This window comes from Hydra vulgaris, chromosome 12 (assembly GCF_038396675.1).
Source record: "Hydra vulgaris chromosome 12, alternate assembly HydraT2T_AEP".
Taxonomy (NCBI): domain Eukaryota; kingdom Metazoa; phylum Cnidaria; class Hydrozoa; order Anthoathecata; family Hydridae; genus Hydra; species Hydra vulgaris.
In genome coordinates this window covers 16955953-16975609 of record NC_088931.1, presented here as the reverse complement: position 1 = coordinate 16975609, position 19657 = coordinate 16955953, and the positions used below count along the sequence as shown (strand labels likewise).

The 19657-nt window shown below is 29.1% G+C and overlaps 1 protein-coding gene across 3 annotated transcripts in view; it reads left to right on the top strand.

The window, feature by feature from the left end:
* Positions 1-19657, top strand: part of LOC136088521 (uncharacterized) — a 109058-nt gene that overhangs the window by 88145 nt on the left and 1256 nt on the right. For all 3 annotated transcript variants that reach the window (XM_065812378.1, XM_065812380.1, XM_065812379.1), the window contains exons 10-13: positions 503-566; positions 14205-14420; positions 17149-17355; positions 17691-18037. In XM_065812378.1, the coding sequence (XP_065668450.1) occupies positions 503-566; positions 14205-14420; positions 17149-17355; positions 17691-18037 (834 nt within the window). The remainder of the gene's footprint in view (positions 1-502; positions 567-14204; positions 14421-17148; positions 17356-17690; positions 18038-19657) is intronic.

Below are 19657 nucleotides of genomic sequence, written 5' to 3'. Positions count from 1 at the left end.
ACTTAAAATAAGTTGACATGACATCAGCAACCAAGTAAGTTAGCATAGAATTGTAGGAATTTCATTTAGAATTATGATAGTATTTTTAAAAATCTAAAATGATAGTAATGATTATATTAGGTAACATATTTTGTACAATTCAGTTACATTTAAATTTCTCCAGTAAGATATGTAACCATAGTAACCATTAGTATAAAGTATGTAACCATTGTATGAAAATACCATCCAATAAAAAAAAAAAGTTCTATCAAAGCTATTCTAGTAATTAATGTTGTTTTTATTTATTTATTACAAGAACCATTTAAATGGAAATCATAAAGATTGTGAGTTTAGTTTTTATCCTGTTAAAACTATGTTTAAAACTACAGTTTTTTAAACATAGTTATGTTTAAAAAACTATGTTTAAAACTACTAAATGGTTCTAGGTGGCCTACCCAACTATATTATTAACATATTAGTTGTGTCATAAATTTTAATTAATTGATTTAAAATTACTTTGTAGCTTATAGAACTGACGTTTTCAAACACATCAGGTTATCCACAATATTTTTCATTTAATTGTTCAGGTTAGCATTTTTTTCTTGAGTTGTATTGAAAAATAATTATAAAATTGTAAATTAGTGCAGATATTACAACGCCATACAAGATGATAACTAATAATATTATAATATTATATAAAAATATTGCAACTCTTCACAGATATAAAAATACTATATTTATATTGTATTTTGTATAATATACAGTACAGGCTTCGGCAGGAATGGCGGATTATAGTCCAAGCCTGCCTCCACACCCGTGCAAATCAGTTTACACTGGCAAAATAAAGCCTGTGGAAAATATAAATTTTTGGTAAAAATCAAGTTAAATATTTTAATGTTTTTATTTAGTTATTCTTTAAAATCTTCTCAAATGATGTAACTTTGTTAAACCATTTATTTTAATAGTAAAAAAAGCTTTGTAAAACTGTTTGTTTTAAATATATAAAAAAATTATGAAAAAAATAATTTTTGAATATTCTGATGTAAAAATAAAAAATAAAAATTGAACAAGTTATTTCAAACAGTTATAACTGTTCTGTATTTTTTCTGCATTATGTTAAAAGATAAATAAGTAGTATGTTAAAAAGCAGGCATAATATGCATGTGTTAAAATATGCAAAAGAATTAAACATAATAGTTCAGGTTTTCAGTATTCTTTGGAAATTTGTAAACTTATACAATAAGAACTGTTAGATAATAAAGACAATTTCTTTTTTGTATAATCACACATTTTGCTTAATTGATTGATAAACTAGTTTGTCATACTTTAAAGCTGTTTAAGGTAGTGCATATTTCCCTGTATACTTCTGCATTAACTTCCTGATTTTTTTTGATAAAAACGGTGATGCGAAATAGATTAACTCCCCAAAAAGTTAACTCCCAGTTAAAACATTTTAACTCCCCGGTTAACCTATTTCGAAATAAATTAACTCCGGCAGTTAAATTATTTTAAAATATAGGGAAATGGATTAACCGGGGGCTTAAGTATTTCTATCCCCCACTGAAATGAATTTTAAATAGTTATTAATTAAATAGTTTTAAATAATTAATAATTTTAACTTATAATTATATCTACAAAATTGTGTAAGTATTCTATTCTAAAAATTTTTTATATATATTTAGTATTATATATATTTAAATATACAATATATAAATATTTAGTGAGCGTTGAATAAAAATACTTTTTAACTGTTTATTTTTGACAAGCCTTTATCTTATATATAAAAAGGAGATCAAAACAATAGTAATAGTATTGCACGAACTGAAGTTCATGCAATACTATTACTATTGTTTTGATCCACTATTACTGTTACTATAGTTTTAATACTAATACTTCAGAACCATTCTCTTTTGCTAATAATAATGTCTAAGGTTATAGAGTTTATATCTATACTATACTCTCTCTCTCTCTCTCTCTCTCTCTCTCTCTCTCTCTCTCTCTCTCTCTCTCTCTCTCTCTATATATATATATATATATATATATATATATGTATATATATATATATATATATATATATATATATATATATATATATATATATATATATATTTATATATATATATATATATATATATATATATATATATATATATATCTGTGTGTGTATTATATTTAATATAATACTTTGTATTATATTAAATAATATAATACCAAGTATTATAATACACACACACACACACACACACACACATCTGTGTGTGTGTATTATATTAAATATAATACTTTGTATTATATTTAATACAATACAAAGATTATATATATATATATATATATATATATATATATATATATATATATATATATATATATATATATATATATATATATATATATATATATATATATATATATATATATATATATATATATATATATATATATATATATATATATAGATATATATATATATATACTATATATACTATATATTATATATATATATATATGTATGTAAATATATGTATATAAAGTATATATACATATTGTATATATATAATATATTATTTATATATTTATATAACATATTGTATATATATATATATATGTATATATATATATATATATATATATATATATATATATATATATATATATAGTATATATATATATATATATATGTATATATATATATACACACAGTATTGGACAAAACAAGTGCAACCAAATAATGCTAATTTAGTTTCTTTATATAAAAGTGCTGCATTTTTTCAATTTAGAGAAATAACTATGTAACTGTTTAGAGACAAAGTTCTTCAAGTTTTATTCATCACAAAGTTCATTATTTGTACACGAAAATTAATAAATTAATCAAAAGTATTAAAAAAAAGTTGATTTCCTTCTGGACAAAACAAGTGCAACTCGACAAAATGTTGACCAAGCTGTATTTCGCTATCAATATTTCGTAGAGAATCCTTTGTTGCTGATCACAGCCTTGCATCTTCAAGGCATAGATTCGATCAGGTGATCAATGAAACTTTGTGGAATCGCTGCCCAGGCCTTTTGGATTTGTTCAAACAGTTGATCCTTATTACGAAAACCTTCATGATTAATTCTGCGGTTGACGATCTCCCACAGGTTCTCGATAGGGTTGAGATCCGGAGATTGAGGCGGCCAATCCATCACCGATAGGTGGTTGTCTTGAAACCACTGCTTGACTACTTTTGCAGTGTGTTTCAGATCGTTGTCTTGCTGAAAAACCCATTTTATTGGCATATTCCATTCAGCATGAGGTAACATAACATCTTTCAGGATATTTTTATACATGAAACGCTCCATTATTCCATTGTTTCGATGTATTGGACCTAGACCGTTAGCAGAAAAACACCCCCAGACCATTACATTGCCTCCACCATGCTTCAAGGTCTTATGGCAGTAACGTAAATCGAGGCGTTTTCCGGCCGGTCGACGTACACAGCAAATGCCATTGCTGCCAATGATGTTGAACTTCGATTCATCACTGAATAGGACAGTTCGCCATTTCTGCACATTCCAGTCAATATGAGATGTAGCAAACAGGAGTCTTTTCTTCTGGTTTTTTAGTGAAATCAGCGGTTTCTTTGCAGGGCGTCGAGAAAACAATCCGGCTTCAACAGCACGTTGTCTGATTGTTTGGTCCGATACAGGCAGCTCTAATTGCTTTTGTATCTCAACTGATGATATCCAGGGATCCTTTTTGACAGATTTGACGATCATAGAATCCTCTCTAGAAGTGGTGAAACGCGGTCTTCCACCTTTGTTATCTGCTGCCAACTTCCCCGTAGAACGATATTTAAAACATAGTCTTGATACGGTCCATTTTTTCACGCCATATTTATCACAAATACTTTTTTGTGGCATTCCACTTACATAATCGCCAATAATTTTCTTTCTTAGTTCCAATCCAAGACTGTCGGGAGCCATTTTTGCACTTGAAGTCATAAAAATAATAAAAATAAATAATCACGCTTCTCAAGGCTTACCGTGTTACATTTACCTTGTGATGATACAATAATGCTCTGTGGAACACAACGTCTTGGTTGGATGTGGACTGTATTGATGTAATGAAACACTTGTTGTATTTCACTTGTATTGATGTTCTTCGATAAAACACTTTGATAAAACTCACTTCAATAAACTGTCTTGATAATACTGACTGATTGACTTCCATATACTGACTGAATTACATGTCGATTTACATGTCTCTTATATAGTAAAATGAACCAATGTGAACCTGTTCTGGAAGATTCTTGATGCTTCTTTTCGATGCTTCTGGAAGCTTCTGGATGCGTCTGGATGCTTCTGAATGTTTCTGAATATTTCTGGATGCTTCCAGATGCTTCTTCTGGAAGCTTCTGCATGCTTCTGGAAACTTCTGGAAACTTCTGAATACTTCCTTTAATTATTAAAAAACTTCCGTGACGTTGACACAGACCAGACTTAAGAAAATGAAACAAACCAAAAAAGTTGCACTTGTTTTGTCCGCTGCAAAATGGCACTTGTCAACGAAATTCTGCCTGTGTGCTGTCACCTGTCAGCTGATTGCTCATGTCATGGCATGCTATGACTCCAGACTCCTGAATTGTTTGCTGTGGTATTATAGTTCGTTTCGTTTTTAAGACATGTAAAATTAGGAACACTTTTTAGCATTGTTCGATGTTGGTTGCAAATGTTTTGTCCAATACTGTATATATATAGATTGATAGATAGATAGATATATAGATATATAGATACATATTGTATATTTATATATTGTTATTATATTTTTTCTTTGATAGAAAAAAAGTTATTATTTTGTGCATACAGTTACCTAATATGGTTAGAAAATACAAACGTCTAACTAATCGACAATTCTGGGAAGAAAATTTAATGAAAGCAGCTATTGAAAAGCAGTAATGAAGAAGGAAATGGGGTATAAAAAGGCATCGTTAATGTTTTGTATCCCAACAACAACACTGCGAGACAGAATAAAAAGACTTCAGCAAGGGAGTTTAGCACTATATAGTTGTGCAGTAAAAAAACTTGGGAATTTTAAATCAGTTTTTAACCTTGAACAAGAGCAAGAGTTAGCTAAACACCTAGTTTTTCTCGAGAGTCGCTTGTTTCCAGTTTCAATAAAAAATTTGAGAGAATTGGCATTTCAGCTAGCTGAAAAGAACAATATGCCACATAGCTTTAACAAAAAAACAGGAATGGCAGGCTACCAGTGGGCAGAAAGCTTTTTAAAACGCAATCCTGTTATTTCTTTGTGTATGCCAGAGGGAACTTCTGGAGCTAGAGCAGTAGGATTTAACCGACCTGCTGTGAATAAATTTTTTGAACTATTGACTAAAAGCATAGATGAAAATAACATAACTCCAAATAATATATATATATAATGTTGGCGAGACATTGGAATGAATTTCTTCAGTACCAAAAAAAGTGTCAAAAGTAATTGCTAAGAGGGGTAAAAAACAAGTTGGAACTCTAACATCAGCTGAACAAGGGAAAATCATAACAATCGAAATGTGTATGAGTGCCTCTGGTATATATGTGCCCCCCTTGATTATTTTCCCCCGTGTTAGAGCTCCCAAGAATGTTAATATTATTGAAAAAGCTCCTCTGGGTACTATTGCATCATATCACCCTAGTGGTTGGATGCAAGCAGATATATTTTTGAAGTGGTTTGACCATTTTCTGTCCTTTGTAATGCCATCCAAAAAAAGGCCTGTACTGCTGTTATTAGATGGTCATGCAACACATACAAAAAGTATGGAGTTCATAATGAAAGCACGTGAAAATTATGTTACTGTTATTTGCTTTCCACCACATTGTTCACACCGTCTGCAGCCACTAAATGTCTCCTTCATGGCACCATTTAGTAGCAACTATCTGAATGAAGTATTTGGCTGCGTACATATTATCCTAGAGTTGTGATCGAATATCAGATTCCAGAACTATTTGGAATAGCTTATATGAAATCTGCAAACATGTTGACAGCTGTAAATTGTTTCAAAAAGACTGGAATAAGTCCACATAATCCTGAAGTTTTTAATGATTGGATGTTTGAGCCTTCAGAAACAACCAACAGGTCATTTCCTGAGATGGATTCAGCAACACCAAATCTAACTACCAAGTCTCAAACACAAACTATTTCACTGCAAGAATTATCCCTGACATCTTGCTCTGAATCAGAAACTTTGTCTTCAACATCTATGGCTTCTTTCACAATTGCTTCACCTGCAGAAATTGTAAGTATTTCGAATGAGAAAACTCAGCAAACTCGCAAACGATGCCGAAAAACGGGCCAAACAGCTATACTCATCAGTTTACCATATAAAGCGGAACTGGCAAAAAAGATGGTTATAAAAACTAAAAAAAGAAAAAGCGCTCAAACAGTTGACAAGACTGTAGAAACAAAAAATGATACACCTGCAGAAATTGTACCACGAAAAGTATACCCCCAGCGATTTTTGTGTTTTTTTTTAATAACATTTTCAAAAACTGTTGCATTTTTTTCTAAATTGCTAAAATTAAAAGCTTTTTTGTTGTTGTTGTTGGTTGTTGAAATACACTGTTAAAAAAACACAGGTCGTTTTTATTTTCATATATTTTATTAATCTAAACCTTACGGGGGCTGTTATAACCCCACTTCCCTATATATATATATATATATATATATATATATATATATATATATATATATATATATATATATATATATATATATATATATATATATATATATATATATATATATTAGGGTGTCCCAAAAAACAACATTTAAAAAAAATGTATGCAGAGACCCCCTTAATGTGTTCTATCTAATACAAAAACACTAGATTTAAAATTTTTTTGAATAAAAAATATTTTAAGGGGTCCCTCAAGACCCTCGAATATTTAATGAGACACTAATATTTTCAAAAAAAAAGTTTTTCAAAAGTATGTCAACCTGGTACTCAAATGAAGCAAAATTATATAAAAATATATATATATATATATATATATATATATATATATATATATATATATTGCCACTATTAATATATGATATAATTTATATCCATATCAATAACTAATTAACAGATTTAAAAACATCATTTGGAAAACATCAAGTTAAAATACTTTTTTTGTAATTCGTATAAGTTGTTCCAAGGGAGTAAAAATATTAACGGGTGATGCGGAAGTTATCGGACAAAATAAAAACGTCAATAACTTATTTATAAATAAAAAAACAAACTACTATTATATTTTTTTTAAATAAAGCATTTATCTTTTAATAAAAATATATTATTTTTTATATGAAAAAACACCACCATCTGCAATTGATCTCAATTTTGCTCTGACGCCTTTCATATGCGACTGTAAAAAGTTTAAATCAATTTCTTGTAGTTTTAGCTTAATGCGATCAATCAAAACTTACTCTGTTGAAGCTTGCCAATCTCCCTCGTAAACCTTCTGTGCCAAATGTCCCCAAAAATTTTCAATTGGTCGTGTTTGAGGCACATTTGGGGAATTGGATTCTTTATCAACGTTATAGACATATTGGTTGATCCAATTTAAAGAATCTTTAGAATAATGAGAACTTGCTAAATCTGGCCAAAATAAATAGTTAAAGTCTCCATGATACTTGTGAATAAATGGAAGAAGTCGTTTTTCTAAACATTCATTAATATAGATTGATAAATTGATCGCTACAGCCTTGGAAGTGCGAAACAATCGCTCGGACATACCACGGTCAGTTATGGCTATCCACATTAATAATTTTTTTGGAAATTTCTCTTTTCCTATAAAACGAACGCTTTCTGGGCATGTCTTTTTGTTGTTTGTATCCAGAATTTCCAGGCATGTTGTCCCCTGCAAAACAAAAGAATTTTTCGTCATCAATGACTAGAAGCGATTTTGTGTTATAGAGTTGGTTAACTAGTTTCCTGCTTCTTTTCTTTGCATTTATTTGTTGTTCTATAGTGTATTTTGGAGTCTTTTCACGTTTTCTATATTTAATATTCATTTTTTTTACTTGGCGATCAATTGTCGATTGATTTACACCAAATTTAATACCTATTTTTCTCTGACTGACCCCTTTTCGATTGTTGACAAGTCTCGTTAATTCGGCTTTCTTTTCTCCAGTCCAGGATGTCGGACGACCAGGGTGCTTTCTATCAGAAAACGATTGAACAGTTTCAAGTCTTTTTAGGTTATCATATATTGCTCCTCGAGCAAATCCTTCCTTTTCAAAATGATTTACGATTTTTTTTTTTTTATATTAGGTTTATTTACAAAAAACATTTTTAGTCGCTTTCGAAAAGATTCTCGTTCAGCTGCAATTAACCTCATTTTAAATAATTGTGTTTTAAATAATAAAGTTTATATTTTATAGAATGTTTATGCCAAGACATAAAACCACAAAAACTAATTATTATGCTCAAATAATGAAATTAGGATTTGTCCGATAACTTCCGCATCACCTGTTATGGGGAGTTAATTTGTTTCGCCGACAGGGGTTGATTTAGTTCAAGGGGAGTTAATCTATTTCGAAATAGATTAACTCCCCGGGTAATTTTTTACGCAACAGGAGTTAATTTATTATGGGGGTTAATTTATTTCATGACAACGACAGTTTATTTAATATGCTAATATATAACTCGTTATTAAAAATCAAATACCTCATTTATAATCAACAGACTGCTAATTAATTTTTGTAGTATAAATTGAGTGTCTGATATAAAGTTATCAAGTTATTCAGGTTAAAAACTATTATCTATACTTTACAAGTATCCAACTATTCGAAGTTTAATTACCAAAGTCTTGTGATCTCTTAAATGATTTGTGGCTCTCCTACTTGTTAGTAAAGCGATTGTAAAAATGTTTATATATTATATCATTTTCATTCACAAAGAAGAAAAGAAATAAATGAACATTTATAATAATATAATTATAATCATTCGGTAGGTTGTTTTTTTTTTGCAAGTTGTTTTTCTGTCTTTTTATCGCTAAAAAAACATTTGTTATTAAAATTAAAATTTTTACTATACCTGGCATGAAGAATCAACAAAATAAAATTTCAGAATAAAAAAAATTTGATCAAAACATAATAATTTTAATTTTTTAAAAAAGCCCGCGCAAGACTATCTAGGCAGGCGACCCGCGTATGCCACCAAGACGGGTTTAGACGGGCTATTTATAGCTCATGTACTCATTTACTCTTGCTGAAGCCTGCAATATATGGTCATATATAGTGTCAGTGACTCTGCAGGCTTTAAGGCCCACAATATTTGTCTTTAACCCAAGTTTTTGTCTTCTCAATTCAATTTTTTTTGTATTCTCAAAACACAACAATCAACGTACTAGAAATAGAAACCTTGTTTCTGATCCTAGTCAGTGCTCAGCTTTGCCACATTCTTCTTTCAGTGCTTCTGATCAAGGTTTGATCTCTCTAAAACTGTTATCTCATTCCTCTTCATCATCAGAATCCCCCTATCATCAAACCTCTTACAACAACCTTAAAGCTTACTGGGACTCTTTCCGTGATTTTCTTCGTGATGGCCCTTGGATAGAAATCTTTCGATTTCCTACTAACAAATAAGCTTCTTACGTAACTTATTTGATTCAGGACGGCATGGAATCTTTTATTCCCCCTTGACAATTCTAAGTCAAGCCTCACTCTTTTTCATAGTTTTCTGAAGACAAAACTAAATTGTTTGCTAAGAACTTCTCATCAATATCATCTCTTGATTCCACTAGCTTTATTCTACCTGATATAGCCAATACAAACAGGTTGATCTGTTGCTTGACATTCGTATCACACCAGCCTCTGTATCTAAAGTGATTTTCTGCTTAGACTCTTCTACAGCTTGTTGTCCAGACAACATACCTGTTATAGTCTTGCAGAAGTGTTCTCCAGAGCTGTCGTCTATACTTTTAAAACTATTTAACAAGTGCTTATCAGAGTCTTGTTTTCCAGCCTGCTGGAAAGCAGCATCTTACTTGTCTTACTACCATCCCATTAATCTTCTTACTATCATAAGCAAGGTTTTTGAGTCTTTAATTAACAAACACTTAATCTCTCATATTGAATCTAATAACTTAATTTCTGATCATCAATATGGAATTCGATCTTCTCATTGTACTGTCGATTTGTTAACTGTAATAACCAATAGGCTTTACCGTGCATTAGATAGATGTAGAGAGGTTAAGGCTATTGCTCTTAACATTTCTTAAACCTTTGATAAAGTTTGGCATGCTGGTCTTCTTCATAAGCTTTCTTCTTACAGTGTATCAGGTAACATCTATAGGATTATTGAATCCTTCCTTACCAATCCTAGTATAAAAGTTGTCCTCAATGAACAGCATTCTTCTTCGTTTCCTGTAACTTCAGGGGTTCCTCAAGGTTCTATGCTTTACCCTATACTTATTTTAATTTACATTACACGATCTCCCAGAAATTCTCACATCTAAGATAGCATTGTTTGCTGATGATACTACCATTTATTCTTGTCTTGATAAGAAGCCAACACTGTCTGAGTGCTTGGAGGAGGCATTTGAGCTTGAAAAAGATCTCACTTCTGCTACAGCATGGGGCTCACAGTGGCTGGTGAACTTTAATTTAGATAAAACCCAATTTTCACAATAATTTAGATCTTCCTATATTCATAAACGCTAATGTACTTGATGAGTCATCTACCCTTCATCTTCTAGGATTAACTCTTACTTCTGATCTTTCTTGGAAATCATATATCAAATCAGTTGCATAATTAGGATCTGCTAAGGTTGCATCTCTTTATCGTGCTCGCCACTTTCTTACTCAGGATTCTATTCTTTATCTCTATAAACCTTAAATCTATCCTTGTATGGAATACTGTTGCTATTTCTGGGGCAGATCTTCAAATGATGCAAAAAGTGCAAGTGCAAAAACGCATTGTAAACATAGTTGGATCTGCTCTTGTACCCAATCTCCAACCCTTATCACACTGTCGTGTTGTTGCTTCTCTTTTTCTTTTCTATAAATACTATAATGGGCACTGCTCTGAAGAGCAAGTGTCTCTTGTGACATCTACTAAAATTCATTCTTGTGTTACTTGTGTTACCCGTCATCAAATCTCATTCTTTTACTATGACTGTTCTTAAGTGCTCCAAAAATTCGTATTTGTCTAGTTTTTTTCCTCGAACATAAGTTCTTTAGAATTCACTTCCTTTATCTTGTTTTTCTGATTTAAACAATTTGCAATCTTTTAAGTTGTCTGTCAGTTATCTTTTTCTATAAACTTCATCTTTTCTCTTCCAGTAACTTCCAACTAATGGTGGTTGCTTGCAACTTTGTTGGAAGTGAAGATGTTAAAAAAAAAATCTAGTTTCATAAATTTAAAGATCTGCTATATGAATTTAACTATGTAATTATGGTATTATATGTACTATGATATGCAATAGCACTTTTAAATCTTGAAAATCTGGTCAACATTAGTTGACTAGCTGTAGTAAGGATGTTTGTCTATTTTTTTCTTAAACTCATTTATAGATTTTGAGTCATCTTCTTTATGTTGTTCTGTTTGTTTGCAATTCTGTGAATTTAATTTTGAAGTTGTCTTTGATTGTAGTTTTTTATTAGTTCTTTACAAAATAACTGTTATCCTTTTGAAGGTAAACATAATGGTTCTGGGTACAAATGTATTTTATTAAGCTCTTTCAATTTTTCAATTCTTTTTAATGAGGTTGCCACATTTTCCTCTTAAATTTAGCCAAGTTTAAATGATTGCATTATTCTTCAAAAGTAAGATGTTTTATTTCATAGAAAATCTTTTTAGCGCTTTTTTGATTTTTTTTTTTTTTTTAAAGTTTTTTTAATTTCATTTCTTAAAATTTGGATTCCAAAGTGATATTGAAAAATTTATTTAAAGTCTAGTGTAGGAAGTGAATCAAGTTTCTAAAGATTAGAACGGGAAAATGTATGCTTTAGCTCACTAAGTATTTGGTTGCTGTAAAGCAAGATTTACTAACTTGATTTTTCTGTTTCAAATTATTTGAACTTTGGATTTTGAGATCATGGTCCAATAAGTTGAACATAATTCATTGGACTTTTTGGCTATATGTTTATATTATATTTTGTATTTGAATTTCTGCAGCTGATATACATAGTTTTGTTTTTATTTACATTAATATCCATTTGCCATTTTGATATCCGTTGAGAAATTTTGTTAACATCAAATTGCACTTTAGTAGTATCCGCTAGTACATTATTTTTAATAGTTCTAGCAAGTAACTTTGTGTTGTATTTTGTGTTGTTTTTGTACAGTTTTTGGATTTAATTCATATTATCAACAAGATTGTTTATAAATATAATGAAAAAAATAGGTGCTGTAACTAGGGTTTCCATTCTCCTTTTTTTTTCCATAGGAGAACACAGTGAAAACTTTAATTTTAATTAGTTTTGCGCTGCACTTTCCTACAGAATAAAGAGCTATAACAGAACCTTTGAGGTTCTCTTCTTGTAGGAGTACCCGATTTGATTTGGAAGTTTGTAAACTAACTTCTTATGGAATACCATGTTGAGAGTTTTACCACTACCAGGTCACTTTTAATACATAAGCAATATACAATAACAATGATTATATTTTGAGTTAATCAATTGTAAAATATATTACAATTTTAACAACTGTATTTTTAACATTAAAATTAATTTTTTTAATAGATTTCCATTAATAACATTTAGTATTAGGTCTACCGGAAAGTTCTGTCCATTTTTGAAACAAAATAAAATACAAATTTTTGATATCACCTATAAACTTTATTGAATGATATAATTGCCATTATTTTCAATGACATCTTGCCAGCGAGATGGTAATTTGTATATTCCATTTTTGAAAAACATTTCATGCTTTGAATCAAAATTAAACCAGTACTTGTTCGATATCTTCTTCATTTTCAAATTTCTTGCCATTCAAGAATTTTTGTAAGGACAAAAATAAGTGATAGTCGCTAAGTCTGGGGAGTATGGTGCTATAAATAAGTGATAGTCGCTAAGTCTGGAGAGTATGGGAGATAGGGCGCTATGTCTGGGGAGTATGGTGAATGTGACAAAATTTCCCAGCTCTGCAACTTTTTGTCAAGTCCCTAAAGCAGCATGCGTCCTAGCATTATCATGATGTAGTATGTTGTTCTTACTATTAAACATCCCTGGCTTTTTTTCTTGGACTTTTGTCTTTAAATTATCCAGTTGCTGAAAATACATCTCCGAACTATGCTTGTCATTTGGTTTTAAAAGCTCATAATGTATTGGTCCTTGAATGCCCCACCAAATACACAACATTCTCTTATTCAGAGTCAAATGTGGTTTAGATGTGGAAGCGTTAGGTTTTCCCGGTTCACAATATGGCCTTTTTCTTACAATGTTTTTGTAAGTAATCCATTTCTCATCCCCAGATATCATCATGTTCAGAAATGGCTCAGTTCTGTTCCGTGCAAGTAGAGATGTGCATATGACAACTCAATCATCTAAATTCTTCTGACTCAATTCATGTAGCACCCATCTTGATTATTTCCATACTAATCCTATCTTTCGAGTATTGTTTACCGAAATAGTTTGCTGAGCTGATTTAAGTGTTTCTGCAATCTCAGATGTTGTCAGAAAAGGATCTTGCTCCAATATGTTCTTAATAATATTGTCATCAATCAAAGATGGATGCCCAGAATGTGACTGATCAGAAAGGTTCAACTCACAGGTTTGAAATTTTCGGAACCATCTTCTACATGTTCTATCAGAAACAGTACTTTCATCAAACACTTTCAATAAATTTCTACATACTTCTGTAGCATTTCTTTGTAAAAATAAATTTGTTTGAGTTACTTTGCTACTTCTGTATGAATACTTTAAAATATAAAAACAATGAGCCAAATAAAGATGTACTAGTGCGTCAAAAATTGTATTTATATAAGCGGACAGAACTTTCGGGTTTTCAGAAATATGTATGTCTTCAGAACCTAATATATTATGTTTTGAAGACATACATATTTCTTTAAAATATATTGATTTTGAGTTAATTCAATGAATGACCTTTTAGACAAGAGGTATTTTAATCATCAAAGGAAAACTTATTTTCAAATTGATTATATGATTTTATATATGATTAAATATAAATTTATAATATAATTTATTGTTATATAATAAATTTAATTTTCTAATGCTTAGAGCTTTCAAAATATTTAACTGCTTTTAGAAAAGTTTAGAAAAAATGAAAAGAAAACAGCAGAAAACAAAATTGCTATTTATATCACAGTTGCGGCGCTGGTTGCAGTTTTGTCTATATGTTTGGCTTTGGCAGTAAAGTTTATAAGGGATTTCATCTTTTTGCTTAAAAAACTTCAAGTGTTCAAATATAGGAGATGTCATTCATTAGAAGAGTCGAACATTCAAAATGTTTTTCTTAAAGATGGTAAGTTATTTATGTTATTATGTCGCATTTTTCTCAATTGTTTTTTGTTTTTTTATGTGTTTTTTTTGTTTAATACTTTTCCACTTAGAAAATAAGTAGAAATAAAAATTGTAATTGTACCTGAGTTCAGCTTCTTGATATAATTGGTTTCAAACTAGTAAAGGCTGCAATCGATTATTTTTGGCAAAATATTGATAATATATATTACATACATAAACCTAAGGAATAATGAATTTTTCATAATTGTCAACAGTTTTTTAAATCTTGCAGAGTTTAAATCAAATGACAAGAAATTATTTTGGATCCAAGGCAACTTCAACTGCTTCATAAAACTACTAAGTAAAAAAGTTTTTACTATGATGATCTAGTTTTATTGTTTCTATTTTCCTGTTAACAAATTAGCATCATTGTAACAATTCATTGTTAGGAAATAACAATCACTATCCCCATGTAAACTTCTTTATATAAACTATATTAGTAGAAATACCTTCAACTTAAAAAAAAATAGTTATTTTTTGAGCAAATAAATGAAATCTAAAATAAATTATATTTTTTTCCAGCATAGTTGAAACTTTATGTAGTCCACTCTAGCAATTCAGGGACTTTTGCATCTCCCTTTTTTTTGACCCTAGTGTCTGGGGTCCCTAATAATTGATAGGACTTTGCATGCCTGGTTGTCTTACAGTATTTTCTTATAATTTTTTGATGACTTTACTTCTTCTTTTAAAAGCAGTTATTTTTGTTTATTAAAAGCAGTTATTTAGTTTTTTAAAAGCAGTTAGCTTATTTTTGCTGCATCTTTGAAAGTCACTTCAAAGTCCATTTATCAAAGTATCTAATTAAATGTTTGGTAAATGTTGTAAAATTTTATTTTAGTATAACTGTTTCAGTGTACCTTATGTAAAATATTTTTTTATCAAAAAATATTATTATATATAAGTGTTTAGGTGTCATCCACAAATTACGTCACGCATTAGAGGGAAGGGGTTACCAATTTTGTGAAGGTTTGTTAGAGTGGGATAGGAGTAATAAATTTTGTGACACAACATTTTTTTTTTATCTATAAAATTAGAAAAACTATTGATTAAAATAGTGCCTAGCCAAAATCATAAACCCTCAGTTGATTTATGCACACAATTGCACAATTAAATAATAAATCTTCAGTGGTTACTTGTCTGTTCAGTCACTGTTATATAACTCTAATTTGAATTATAGGAGTGCAAAAATATATATATATATATATATATATATATATATATATATACAGGGTGCGGAAAAAGTTCCCGTACAAAAGTATAATTTAAAAAAATTATCTGCAGGTGTTTTCTTTCAATAGTGTGTTCTTAGTATTCTTTTGTATTCCTTCGTATTCTTTTAGTTTTTTTTAGTATTTTTTTGTTTTAAATTAAAGTGTGATTTGTTTCTCGTCTTGTACATGAACTTTTGCTGTTTTTGCCATATATATTTTTGTATGGGAACTTTTTCCTCACCTTGTATACACTCTACTTCCTCCATACCTATTTAAGTCAGTCAATCGACTGACTTAAATAGGTATGGGGGAAATAGGGTGTATTACATTGGTCAATGTTTGTAACTACATTGCGGCTGCGGCCATATCAGTCAATCTATGTACGCAAAGATTATTATTTTATGAAACTTTAAATAATATAAATAATAAATAAATAAATATAGTTATAATCAAACAACAATAATATTTTGAACATTAAAAAATATTTTAAAATAAAACATCAAAATATACCATTTCAATCTCTTAAGAGAAAATTGAACCTGCACCCATGATTGACTTAAAATTTGCAAGTTTATTCTATGGAATTATAATAAGAGGGTAAAAGATAAAGAATTAAATTATTTTCCTGCAAATAATAGTTTTTTGTGGGTTTACTATTTGTATGCGTGTTCAAATAATGACTTTTAAAGTAATATTGAGTAATAATTAAAGTTTATATGTATTGAAATTTATTCATTAGATAACTAAAAGCAGTTAAGAAAATTAAAAATATTATTGTATTTAAAACAACAAAAACAAAAAAATTTAAGGAGGGGGGGTACAAATTTGTTGCATAATTTTTTATTTTATTTTTGGGGTAGGGGGGAGGACAGTAAAGAATGACGATTAGTTAATAGGAGGTGAAGGAGCGTCCAAAAGTGTCAAAATCTTTGTGACATAATTTATGGATAACTCCTTAGTGATAATTGTCTATCACTAAGGGGTCTATCACTATGGTTTTCTTAATCAGTCATAAAATTGACTGTTGGCGGTAGTATTGGTGGTGGTGGCCAAAGACCTTAGTTGATCATGTTTGTTTCATCTGTGGAACTTTAAGTAAATTTTTGAAAAATTGACTGATGACAAAGGGTAGCAGAAGGCTAGTAACAAATAAATGACAATAGCTTTGTTTTACAAGTGTTTACTATTACCAGTTGTAAATCATAAAAATATACAATTTTGATATACTTTATCTTCACAAATGGAAAGATAAAATCTATAAAACAATATAAAATATATATAATAAAAAATATATAGTAACCTACATGTTTGACAATGCAGTTTACGATAGTAAACGCTTTTAAATTGTTTAATTTTTTTCAAATGTTGATTGAACAAATTATAAAAAATTTAAAAAATTAAAAAATAAGTTTAAATTTTTTTTAATAAAGATTTGAGTGAACTTTTCCTAATAAGAATAATGAATATTTTTATTTTTAGATATATATGTTATGATAGCGTACCCTCATGGTTGTGGTATATTAGAGGAATTAGTGTTTGCACTTGGTAAAATTATGTGTTCTAAAGGAATAAATGTTTTAGTCGATATCTTTCAGCCTCAAAAAGAAGCAGTTGAAGGTTTGGCAGGTTTACTTGAAGACTTTGAAAAAGCTGATTATGTAGTTGTACTGTGTACAGAGCCAATGAGTAATAATTTAATTAATGAGATTTTTTTGATGTAATTTGTTATTGTTACTAACGCTATTTATTTGTAATCTTCATAAAAATTTATCTTTAATTTATTCTCTGGAATGACAATGCTTGTCGCGAATGCTGTGCGATTATTGAAACTGACATTGTTTTGATTATTGGTTAAATTGTTAATAATGATTGATGTTATTGATATTTTTTGAATTTTTATTGATGATTTTTTTAATTATAACAATTAAAGTTATCAATACTATTATTATTCTTATTTATTTTATTATTATTATTATTGTAATTAATATTGTTGTTTTCAATATTGATTCATATTGTTTTAGATTCACCCTATGAAAATCACAAACATTATAAATTTGTGCTAGATCATCTAGTTCTCAATAGTCAAGTAATGGATAGTAATAGCAAAAGTAAATACATTGCAGTTTACTTTGATAGTGGTTATGAATTTGTTCCTCGTTATCTTTACCAACGAAAATATTTTCTTCCTTCTTTATTGGATTTATTTCTTCTAAACCTTTATGGAATACAAACTCACTTTTCAACCATATTTTCTAAAATCTTGAGAGAAACACCTGAAATAGCAGAACAAAAGAGAAAATTTTGTTTACTTTGTGAAAAACTCAAAGATGGTACTCATATTGGTTGTTACCCTAACCACTGTAGAAAAGTAAGACTTTTATAGTACTAACAAGTTTTTTTTTCTATAAAATTTTTATAAGCTTTTTTTAAATTGTTTTTTTAAATATAAATGTACCAATTAAATTGTTATTTTAAATATGAATGTACCAATTAAATTGTTTTTTTTAATATGAATGTACCAATTAAATTGTTATTTTAAATATGAATCTACCAATTAAATTGCTATTTTAAACATGAATGTACCAATTAACTTGCTATTTTAAATATTAATGTACCAATTAAATTTTGGGACTACAAGTTTTTTTTTTGCTTTTTTTTTTTCAATTTTCTTGTGTGTTACATTAACAGTGCATCAGTAAAAAATGACTTTCAATAACCTGACTGTCATTTTTGATGTGGAAAAAAGTTTTCCAAAGTTTGGAAGCATACTTAACTAGTAGTTGAGATAAATCGATATTTGAGTGCAATCACAAGTTTCTTGTATTATTTTTACCACAAACATAAAATTTTTCTAACCAAAGCTGTTTTAACAAAGTTAAAATATACAGCTGAGTATCGTTGCTTACTTTAATAAAGTTAGTAACAACGTTAAAGATGTTTAATAGCTGTAGATTGTATTCTTTTTAAACTTTTGCCGAGAGTCAAAATATTATAAATGGTTATAAAGACTAAAGACTCAAAATCCCTTATGATCGACTTAGGAACTAAGCAAACTCAAATAAGCTCAATGTCTTTGGAGGTGTTACTGGTGGTGCATCAGTTATGAATAAAATAGGGTAAGAACTATCCATTAACTTTGTTGTTGCCTTAAAATTCATCTTTATATAGATGAATTTTAAGGCAATTATAGAAAATTACTCAAGAAAAACTAATCAATGATGAGGAGAATGAAAATGAAGAAGATTCTGATCCTAATTATGATAATGATAATTGAGAATGTTGGAACAAAGTAAGTTGACTTGTTGATGAGAAAATTATAAAAGGTTTGTATAAGATTCAAGCTAAAATCACCACCTAATATTGATACTCAAGATGATATAATGATATGTATGGTATGATACTACGTAAGATGAAATTGCAGTATTGCTGCTTTACTATGCTAGTTGCATCTAGTGTTATTAAATATTATTTAGAGTTACTAGATAATATTTTAAATACAAAAATGAAAATGAAATTGCTAAAACAGCAAGAGAACATATTTACATTTATTCCTACACAAGAATAACTTAATAAAAAGTCAGCATGCAGCAGAAGCAGCACTGATTCGGGTTTTAGATCAAATGTCATCACTGTTAATATTTCCCATAAAATATAAAAAAAATTTAAAACGATCCACCCTAATGTATGCCCAATCCATTTTAAATACGAAAGAGGACACCCACTAAATATAAATAAATGTTTAGATTAACCGTACAAGCTTTGCATGACTATTTTTCTTTACATGTCTTAATTTTCACCCAATTTAAGAATTTATTTATCAAAAAAATTCTCTTAAGCTTATTTGTTATATTAGTAAGTCGTCTAGCATAAGCATTTAAATGCTTGTGTCATTTTAAGGAACTAAAAATATAGCTAAATTAACATGATATTATATAAAATAATCTAAAATAGGACCAAAGGTTTAGAAATGGTCCGCGAACCTGTTGTA